Below are 11,416 nucleotides of genomic sequence, written 5' to 3' on the forward strand. Positions count from 1 at the left end.
AAAAAAAAAAAAAAAAAAAGGTGTTTTAATATACATGATTATAAAAAGTAAAAAAAGAAAAAATACGTATCAAATTCATATGAATTTTATCTGTGTAAGAAAGAAGGATGGGAAGAGGGGAATGGGATTAAGGGTATGTACAAAAAGAATTTGAACGGTATCAGTAATTTTTTTATTAAAAAACTGAAGCAAATACCTGTTGACTCTGGATCATATATACAAATGTTTGTCACTTTATTCTACGTACTTTTTGTATTTTAGATTTAAAACAATTTTAAAACTTCACATCATGAAGACAGTTATTTACTACTTATCTATCACCTTCATTTAATACTTCATAAAGCTACATTTGAATTACTGCATTTCCTCTAAGCAGATACTTTTTACATGTTCACCATCCACACCAATAACTAACCAACAAATGGTGTAATACAGTGGATAAGTGAGGTAGACGGGGGTTCCACATGGCAGCAAATACCTAAAAATGTAGCTGTAGCTTTGGAATTAGGAAATAGGTAGATCCTGGAAGAGTTTTGAGGAGCTTGATAGAAAAAGCCTGGATTTCCCTGAGGAGACCATTGGTAGAAACAGCTCAATAGTCTCAGGAAGCAGCCTGAGACTGTCGCCATCTAGGTGGCCAATCTTGAACCTTCTAGCTAGCATCCTCCGGTATTCCTTTTTAGCAACACTAAACAGACTAAAGCCACCTTGTAAAACAGTATGGCAGCTTCTTATGAAGTTAAGCATACATTTACTATATGACCCAGCAATCCCGCTGCTAGGTACTTTTACCCAAGAGAAATAAAAGTCCATGCTCATAGAGAAACGTGTAGATGAATGATCACAGCATATTCCCTATTATGAAAAACTGGAAACAACACAAATGGGAATGGTACCCGATAATAAAAAGGAACAATTTACTAACACATACAACAACATAAATGAATCTCAAATCCACTCTGCTAGTGAAAAAAGCCAGACTCAAAAGGCTATATTCACATGATTCCATTTTCCTGACATTCTGGATAAAACAGAAATACTGAGGCAGAGAACAGCTCAGTGCTCACCAGGGCTGGGTGCTGGGAAAGGGCCATGAGGGACTTTCAGGGGGCAATTTACTGTTCTATATCTTGATTACTACAGGGCTTACGTTACTGTATTTTCTTGTGAAAGCACCCTTAAAAGGGTGACTTTTACTGTTATGAAAATTATACCACAATAAGCCAGAATTTAAAAAATAGTCTAAGATCTGTTGAAACAGGAATATAAAAAATCTTGAAAGATGAGCATATCCTAGATGTTTTAAGCAAGATAAGTTAGTCAAATGAATTTAACCAAAACTTGGGTTTTTTAAAGTCTGTCACAACTTCCATACTACAGGGGTTAAAAGACCTATTTTCTGTCCCTGAATCTGCCAATTAACGGATACATGGCAATAAGATGATTTCACTGTATTTGCTTCTAAGTTCACTATCTGTAAAATGAGAAACATCATTCCTAATCTCAAGGTGGCTGTAGCCATCAAAAGAGATTATATATGGGAGTGGAAGAAGGTGGAGAAGACGACAGTGAGCCAGTAAGATGGTGAGCAGAGTAGAGAAGAAGATGGTGCAGGAGGGAAGGTGGAGAAGATCATCATGGGGGAAGATGGGGAAGAAGGTGGGGGAAGGTGCGGAAGAAGTCTTCGGAAAGAAGATGGTCAGGAAGAAGATCATGGGGAAGAAGATGGTGAGCAGGGGAGGAACAAGAGGGTGGGGCTGGGTGGGTGGAGAGGAAGAGCGTGGGGGGTGGGGAAGATGAAAAGAGGGTGGGGAAGAAGAGGGTGAGGAGCAGGGAACAAGAGGGTGAGGAGGGTGGGGAAAAGGACGGTACAGGGGAAAGATGAGGAAGAAGGCAGTGAGTGGGGAAGGCAGGTAAGAAGATGGGCAGAACGTGGGGCATAACACAGTGCAGGTGTGAAGGAGGGAGGGAAGACGACGGTATGGCGGAAAGGTGTGAAAACAGATGGTGGGGAAGGAAGGGAAGCAGGCAGTGTGGGGGGAAGGCCGGGAAGATGAAGGTCAGCAGGGTGGGACAGACAACACATGCTTTAGGCAAGCTAAGAGGGGGCCCATGCTTTAGAAAGGCTTGCTTTTTATCAGCCCTCCTCAAGCTTTAGTCCTTCCCACAGGCCAAAGATTCTGTAGAGTCTTCTAGAACACATACCAGGACACCGGGAGCTCTGAAATTTCCTACCCAAATGGCTCCAAAACTGCTTCCAGAGGCATCCTGCTGTGAAATGACCTTGCCACCAGGATATGTGCCTCTTGGCATGTGGGATGGCCAAAGGGGTGTTGGGTGGACGGACAGGTACAGGGCTTGTATATGTAGGCTGCCCTATCCACACACAGGCACCCCAGATCCCCAAAGGGGTGGAATGCAGCAATCTCACCCGTCCTCCACTGACTGGAGAGGTCTAAGAGGTGATCAAACGCCAGCTACAGAGAGATGCAGATGATAGCTAAGACGTCAGTACTGGCATTTGTAGCAGGGCCTGGAAGGGGGGTGAGGAGCACACAGAAAACAGGCTAAGGCCATCGATGCAGTTCCTGAAGAAGCGCCTCGGGCAGCCAGGGACACTCCCAGCCCAGCTCAACAGGGGGTGGTACATGGGTGGACTGGGAACAGGATGTCTCTCTAACAGGCGGGTGTGAAGAGCCCTGGAGACGGCAGGGTAGCAACAGGAGGAATCTGGTGCAGTATGAGCGCACGGCCGTCAGCTGAGAGCGGGGAGCCAGTCAAATGCCGCGAAGGCCGGGGGCGGGGCCGCGGCTCACGTCAGCCCCGCGGCCGCGCGTCACCGCCGCTTGCCGCATCCGCTAGATCTCTCTTGACCAGCTCGGGTGCAGGGCCTCTGCGGGAGCACTCCTAGACCTCTGCGCCTTCTCTTCTAACATGGCCGACTCGGAAAACCAGGGGCCCGCGGAGCCCAGCCAGGCGGCGGCAGCAGCTTCGGAGGCAGCGGCGGAGGAGGTAATGGCGGAAGGCGGTGCGCAGGGTGGAGACTGTGACAGCGCGGCTGGTGACTCTGACGGCGCGGCTGGTCAGATGGCTGAGGAGCCTCAGACCGCTGCGGAGAATGCCACAAAGCCGAAAAATGACTTTATTGAGAGCCTGCCTAATTCGGTGAAATGCCGAGTCCTGGCCCTCAAAAAGCTGCAGAAGCGATGCGATAAGATAGAAGCCAAATTTGATAAGGAATTTCAGGCTCTGGAAAGAAAGTATAATGAAATCTATAAGCCACTGCTCGCCAAGATCCAAGAGCTCACCGGCGAGATGGAGGGGTGTGCATGGACCTTGGAGGGGGAGGAGGAGGAGGAGGAAGAGTACGAGGATGAGGAGGAGGAGGGGGAAGAGGAGGAGGAGGAGGCGGCTGCGGCAGAGGCTGCCGCGGGGGCCAAACATGACGATGCCAACGCCGAGATGCCTGATGACGCCAAGAAGTAAGGGGGGCAGAGATGGATGAAGAGAAAGCCCACGAAGGAAACAGCCTGGTTTTGTTTTTCCCAGAATATTGGTGGACTTAAAAAGGCTCAGGTTTTTGACCAAAATACAATGTGAATTTATTCTGACATTCCTAAAATAGATTAAATTGAAACAATTAGATCCTGGCCAGCTCGATTCAAATTTGACTAATTTTGAAGAAATATATCAAAAGGTGTTAAAGAAAACCGAATTAAACCTAAAATTATGTTTTCATGGTCTCTTCTCTGAGGACTGAGGTTTATAAAGGGTGTTAGTAGATGCGAGGTAAAGCACATCACTTTGAAATCCATTCATCACATAGCATACACTACACATGGAACATCCAAGCCAAGACTGAACACGTTCTCAATGCTTAATTCTTAAATTTTTTTACTCATGACATTTCGCAGTGCAGAGAAGGCAGAACCCAAGAAAAACGTCATCTTTGAGACTTTACTTTTGTAACGCAGACATCAGCTTTACACTTCACAGGAGATTGACGGCATTGAGGAAGACTGCAATGGGAGATCATGACACCACTGTTAATAAGGCCAGGAAAACTGCCATTTCAAGTTCTGAAAAATGTTCTGAGTATTTGAATTTAGAGAAACAACATGGTTCCAAGAAGGAGGGTATAAAACCTGTATAATACTGTCAACCTATGTATTCATTAGTTATAATCTCACGTTTGTGTTTTCTTAGTGTCTATTTACAAAGACATAAAAAAAAAACCAAATATGTTTAAGTATTAAATCATTTACCTAGCATTTTAGAAGTATTAATTTACTTGAAGAGATGTAGAATGTAGCAAATTCTGTAAAGCATGTGTATCCAGTTATGTACTTTGATCTTTGTGATGTCTTTCTGTTATGTAGCTTTTAGGATATAGCTGTGAAAATCATCAGAACTCTTCACTGAAGCTAATGTTTGGAAAAAATATATACTTGAAGAACTAATCTAAGTGTGTGCCCCTACCCCCAGCTCAGAAGTAGAAAGGGTTTAAGTTTGCTTGTATTAGCTGTGCCTTCATTATTTTGCTATGTAAATGTGACATATTAAGTATAAAATGGTGCATAATCAAATTTTACTGCTTGAGGACAGTCTGGCATACAGTAAGGATTTTTAGGAAGAATATATTTAATGTAAAGACTCTTAGCTTCTGTGTGGGTTTTGAATTATGTGTGAGCCAGTGATCTATAAAGAAATATAAGCTTAAAGTTGTTTACCACTGTGGTGTTAATAAAACAGTATTTTCAAAAAAATATATAAAAGACTCAGTACTCTGCCTTATTCAAATCCCAGCTCTGCCTCCTATTAGTAATTTACCTTAGACAACTCAGCGAATATGCTCAGTGCTCCGTTTCTCCTCATCTACAAAAGGGAATAGGAACAGTCCCTTCCTCATGGGTTACTATGAAGAGCAAATGGATAAATACGTATGAAGCCTTTAGAATAGTGTCCACACCATGGTAAGTGCTGAATAATTCTTAGCTATTATTATTACATGAAAGACAAAGACAGTGATTGGAAATTCAGTCCTTCTCTCCTGTTACGAAATAGAGAAATGGACATCATTATATCCCTCCCTATGTTTACCATTCCTATTATGAGAGAAGAATGTGGCCTTTAATTCAGAACAAAGGAAATTAAATAAACTATCTTGTTTTGGTTTCCTCAATATAATATCAGGTTTTTACTATCTCCCAGAAAGGATAAAAGACTTCAATATAACATTAAAAATATACAAAAAAGGCTATTTCAACTTTTGTTTGCTTCATTCATTCTGAATGAAGCAGAAAGTATTTTTTAAAAACCTAGACTCCAAAAAAATCAAAAAATCAGATGCAATTTGCCTCCTTTTACCTGAAGGGTTAAAATTACAAAGAAGCAAAATGACGTTGCTTTATCCTAGGGAATGGAAGGCAGCACTGACCTGTTGCTAGTAACAACAGGTTGTTGAGTACAAACAACCTTAAGGTAATGTTAATCTTCTTGCTCAGGCCAACCAAAAGAGAAAATCAGAATAATATATTACATAACAAGTTCTGATTATCTTAATCATATGATTATTTTAATAAAGAAAAAAATCTAATAAAATTTAAAATTCATTTCCTATATCCAGGAATTAGACAGACTATCATTTTACTATTTTTCTGGGTCCAGTAAAAAGCAAAAATGATTGAAACACAACTAAGAGGTATAATTATTGGGAAATGATTTTACATATAGAAAACCCAAGAGAATCAACTAAAAATTCAATTTAATAAGTTTGATGAATTGACCAGTTACCAGATAAATACACAAAAAAACAGTAACCATTTATAGGCGCTAATAACGATCAAAATATATGGGAAGGCTATCACAGTAAAAATAAGAAATCAAAATATTTATAAAAACCTCTAATAAGAAATGCATATAACCTATGTGAAAATAAAAGACAAATAAATGTAACATAAGCCTTTGGATGGTAAGATTGAATATCACAAAAGTGTCAGTTCTTCCCAAATTAACTTTTAATTTATGACAATTCTAATTAAAACTCAAACTGGATCTGGAACTTAATATAATTACCATAATGTTCACACTAAGAACAGCTAAGAAAACCTTTAGCAATTTGGAAACAGTTTAGATTTTTACCTCAGACTATAGACTAAAAAATTTTTTTAAATATTTATCAATTACTGGACAGGGAATGGCTCAGAGTGTTATAAGACCAAAGAAGTAGCAGACATGACAACACAAAAATTAAGAAATCATAGAGTTAAAGACATGCACTCTGCATTTTCAAAAGCAAAATCAGAGAATAAAACCCACTAAAAATATGGATGGCAAAGGGTTAACAGTCTTAAACATAATGAAGAGTTCATATGAATCATATGAAAATTATTTAGTTCTACTAGAGAAATACATAAAGGACATCAGGAGAGTGTCTAAAAAGAGGAAAGACTGCAAACCCTGCTGCCTAAGGCAGTCAGTGCTCACTTAGTGCTGCGTGTTCCTGAACCTGCAGCACTAGGTGAGCCGGGGCTCTGCCAGGGTCTGGAGACAAGTGTTTCCAGCTACGTGCTCTGGCCAGCAATCATTCTTTTGTTTACAATAAGACTTTAATTATGGGTTTTTTCTAGCTACCGGCTGTACCATCGTTGACCACTTCTCTAAGGATACAGGATGTTTGTGATGTCAAGCAATTTCTGCCGTTTCCTAACTGGGCTAATCTTTATACTGTTTCCTGGACTGCTTATTTGATAGTTTCTCTGGCAACCCTAAAATCTGCATGTTAACATTTAGCAGGATACCCTTGCTTCAAGGTAGGTCAAACACTATCATTCATAAACCATTTTTAACTATTATAGACCAAAATTACTCAACAAAGCACAAAATAACCGGCAGAAAGAAAGGCAACATGCAATACACACTCAACCAAATCTGAGTATTATACAGAAAACTGGCATGCCGATGCTTACCGTGAAAAATAGCACAGCAGCTTTTTCTGCCTTTGAGTGTAAAATCAATGCATACACAGACACATCCACACATATACACATACATACTTTTTTTTAATTGAGGTGAAATTTATATAACATAAAATTAACCATTTTAAAGGGAAGAATTCAGCAGCATTTTGTACATTCACAATGCTGTGCAACCATCACCTTGTCGTTAATTCATTTTTTAAACAAAGTATCTTAGAGGTAAACAGTAAAAAAGATCAATACTGTGTAGAATATGTAAAGTAGCCTATGTGTACAAGAAATGCAACATTTTAAAAGTGAGCTTAAATTTCTTTTTAGTTTTTTTTCTTTTTTTAAAAACAATACACATAAGGACTGGGTGAAATGGTGATAATGACATAAAAGGCAGTATAATTCATTAGCAAAATCAATTTATCAAAAATATCACAAATTCAAATGTTGTACACTTTAGTTCCATTTCACCCTGAGAACTTATGAAAAAGCAATTTTAAAGGCACAAAATCCTTTATACACAAAAGATACTTGATATAGTCTTACTAAAAATGGTGATGGAGAGAGAGAAGAAACAGAATTAAAAAAGAACATACAAACAAGCCAAATATTCCAACAGAGAAGAAACAGAAAAATACACAACCACATAGTAGACCATACAGTCATTATTAAGGGTGTTCATGAGGACTTTGTAATAGCATTTTCAATATAAGCATTGTCTTCACTTAAGTTTAAAAATTCAGACATTCAATTTCATATGTATATAGTTATGTTTTTAACTATTTCAATTTTGCTTTTTAAAAACATTACATGTTTTTAAACATGTTTCTGCCTGAAAGGAAAAACAGCAGAGAGTCTTCAAAGTTATTTTGCTTCCTAGGAGAAAAGGAAGATGGGAACTCCTTAGCCCCAGCCTTAGCCCCTCAGAGGCCCTATGCTGATGCTCATGGAGTGGAGTCTGACTCAAATCACCTGGCTTTGAATCCTGACTCCAGTTTTAAATCCTGGATTTCTAGCTGTGTAACCTTGAACAAGGGACTTATGCCTGTCTGTGCCCCAGTTTCCTCATCAATAAATGGGGAGGCTTACCTGTAAAATATTTCAAATAGTGTCTAACATATGGTAAGCACTCAAGAAGTGTTACTGGCAGTTTAATTTGGCTGTTCCTGTAAAAGTCCAGTGCAAATACAATGCAGATCTTAAAGACGGCCTCCCTCAGAAACTATCCTGAAAGATCAACTGAAGTCTGCCAGCAGTCCTGAAGTAGATCTTAAGGAGCAAGAAGTGTTTGTCATGCGTGAGTTTTATTCTCAGGTTCTCCCTATGGAATCTAGATGTCCTCTGAAGCACTTAAGTCAGGCATTTCTCACTACGTGATCCTTTCACTCTGCTCTTTACCCACCTACCCCACTCCCCAGCCCCATGTGTGTGCCATCTGTTTCTTTCTTTCTTAATATGGGGAAAATGGGAAGATAGCAATTGCATTTAATTTGATTGCATCAAATTGAGGTAAATTTTAGGGAATCTAGAATGTTATGTGGGTTTTCACTAATGGTAATAACATCACGTTATAGACCATGAGAAATGTTTTACCATGAGTAGTCATGTGATATGGTATTATCCAGATGTGACTACCAGCTGGTGGGATTTGTCTATGATGCAGCCATCAGTAATCAGCCACAGATGTTCTTTTACCTGGATGCCTACAACTCATTTGACCGGGTAGCTTCTGTCCAAGGATAGAAAGTATTTGAAAACCAAATGAAATGGAATAAATTATGAATGAAGAATTGGTATTCCTCTGGCACTTTCACATGGGGCAGCCATGCCAGCAAATGCCTTACTGTTAACAAAAACAGCCTCAATGCCAGCAGTATCTGTGTATACAATTGCCTAAGTTAAAAGTCCAGTAGGTATACTTCTTACAGTTCTTTCATTTTCTTAGTCATATAATTTAGGACTGCCAATGACTAGATTATGGCATATAACCAAGTAAATAATGACAATAATGATCAATTTTTTATATCTTCATACAACCTTTCTTACCATGACCTCAATGTACTTTGCTGGTAAGATTTCTATTTTGTGCAGCATAAAATGAAAAGAAAAAAAAAATCATTCATGTCTTTTTCTGGTGATCCCTAATCAAAACAGCTATAGTAGTGATCACTAAACCAAAACAGCTATGAGTCCAGCAGTAACCACGAATGGGACTGGTGTCCTTATAAGAGTCATGAGAGAGCTTGCTTTCCATTGCTGCTCTCCACTGTGTTAGGATACAATGAAAAGTCAGCAGTTTGCAACATGGAAGAAGGCCCTCACCAGAACCTAATCATGATGGCAGCCTAATCTTGGACTTCCAGCCTCCAGAATGTGACAAATACATTTGTGTGATTTATAAGCCACCCAGTTTATGGTACTCTTTTATAGCAGCCCAAACAAAGACAAACAGGTAACTGTGACAGCAACAGGTAACTGTGACAGCAACAGGGTCTCCTGCTTGTCACTGAGTGGCAGAGACATGTGCAGCAGTGTCTAACGCAGCATGGATGACTTCACAGTGTATTCACTGAGTACTCTGAAAAACCAAAATCTAAATTTCCACCTAGTACAGAAGCTGTTCCATACCTCTTGAACATAGTATATTGCAATCAAAATTCTTTGTCTGAAATGACAACTCAGATTTTTTGCTGGGAACAGGCCCTAGGCTTGTCATAAACAGGCCTTAAAGAAACTGGCCATAAACAAGATATCTATAGCACCGCGACATACTTGTGATGGCAGTGACGCACATTGCTGGAGGTTGTTGGTTTACTGGCCCACCCTGGGCGGAAGATGGCTCAAGGCATTCCTGAACCACAAACAATAGCATGAGCGACCCATGCCTTAATGACATGTTCCAGCTGCAGTAGATACGTGCCAGGGCCTGTTTCTTGCCACTAGTAAAGAATGCTTTGTTCCCTGCGAAGAATGCTTGTAGTTAATCTATAAACTGCAGAAATGATGATTATCACTTGCTTGCTGTCAATAAACATGTGGGTCAAATTCTGTTCAAGGCTCTCAGCTGGGAATGCTGTAGGCCCCTGATCCCACTCTGCACGCTATCTCTGTGTCTGTTTCTTAACTCCTTCAGCACCGCCTGGGTTGGTGTCTCCACGACCAAGCTGGTCTCGGCAATATTTCCATCACAGTACAGAGCACCTTTCATGTTTATGTCCTCTTCTCTACTTTCTAGTATCCAAATCTCAGTAGGCTTCCAAACTTAACTTTATCCCATATCTGTCCTCCCAGATGCATCTGTCCAAGTTGATTTCTCTGAGCGCCTTCAGATTCAACCACTCAATTTAGTCTTCATATTCCATTTATGGTTGCATCTGAGAACAGCTTATCACCCTAAACAAACTGTGTTATATTTTAGTATTCCTGCACATTTTCTCCCACAACTGTTGAATCAATTCAATTGTTGATTCAAAGAAATGTCTGTTGAATAAGGAGAAAGACAGAGTGACAAGGAGAAGCAGAGAAATAGAGAGAAAAATTCAGACTCAAAAAGAGGGCAAAAAAGACAGAGACAAGAAGTATGCTAAGAGAAATAACTTGACAACGATATGAGGAGTAATAAGTCCCAACATCTGCCTCAACTGCAGACTACATCACTGATTGCCTATTCCTGCACTAGGTCATTCATTTCTCCAGTCACTGTATCATACTCACAGAACGCTATGATGACTCACCAGAGAACGAGGACATTCTGAATGTTCCCCTTCCTCAGGATGTTTGCCTAGCCCATTGTTAGCTTCTAACAAATGATGCACACATTATCTTGTCTGAAACCTAATGCAAAAAGCTAAAGCATTGTTTGAAAGACTAAAGGCTATGTATCAGTCTACGTAAGTGCTTACACACATCTACAATGTTACAAAGCAATTCCCAAAACCAGGAGGGAAGAGAAATCAACTAGGCTAACAAATTCGCTTTATGATCTGCCATAAATTTCCCAGTTCTAAAAACATTATCTGACTACATAGAATAAAAATCCTGTTCTTATTAAGGAAATAAATGTCCTGAAAATAAATTATTTACTATTAAAAGCACCAATGTTATACAGATAAAGGAAACTGCTTTAGCCCCAAGAGATTCTTATCAAGAGTTTTGATTGCAACATCTTACTTGAGACAAAACTAGCCTCTATATCAAGATAATTCCACCAACTGAAGCCATTTTTGTTTGGTGTCTGGTGGCTTCTGCATCATTTCACTTAACTCTGATGCTACAGCTCAGTATCCCCAAAGCTGAAGCTTCTTGGATAGTCTGGAAGGTTTACATGACAAAAAAATTGTTACTGAATGCTGTATTAGATCATACTAGCTTCAAGTTGTTTTAAAAAATGTCAAGGATGGAAGAAGTCTATCGATATTTTTCTATCCTTTTTTTTTTTTTTTTTTTTT

The 11,416-nt window shown here is 39.6% G+C and overlaps 2 protein-coding genes across 7 annotated transcripts in view; one reads left to right on the forward strand and one right to left on the reverse strand.

Moving 5' to 3' along the window:
* The window catches only part of HERC3 (HECT and RLD domain containing E3 ubiquitin protein ligase 3), a 114,497-nt gene that overhangs the window by 6,261 nt on the left and 96,820 nt on the right, over positions 1 to 11,416 (reverse strand). The gene's annotated exons all lie outside the window — the stretch shown is intronic.
* NAP1L5 (nucleosome assembly protein 1 like 5) lies at positions 2,461 to 4,766 on the forward strand. The gene has a single exon (XM_017545096.2). It carries the CDS (start codon positions 2,935 to 2,937, stop codon positions 3,484 to 3,486), a length of 552 nt encoding a protein of 183 aa, XP_017400585.1. The 5' UTR covers positions 2,461 to 2,934; the 3' UTR covers positions 3,487 to 4,766.

The sequence above is a fragment of the Cebus imitator genome, unplaced genomic scaffold, assembly GCF_001604975.1.
Source record: "Cebus imitator isolate Cc_AM_T3 unplaced genomic scaffold, Cebus_imitator-1.0 Scaffold177, whole genome shotgun sequence".
NCBI lineage: Eukaryota > Metazoa > Chordata > Mammalia > Primates > Cebidae > Cebus > Cebus imitator.

What these genes read in the sequence shown, in the direction of transcription:
- NAP1L5 (XM_017545096.2), top strand. Translation starts at nt 2,935, where the DNA reads ATGGCCGACTCGGAAAACCAGGGGCCCGCGGAGCCCAGCCAGGCGGCG.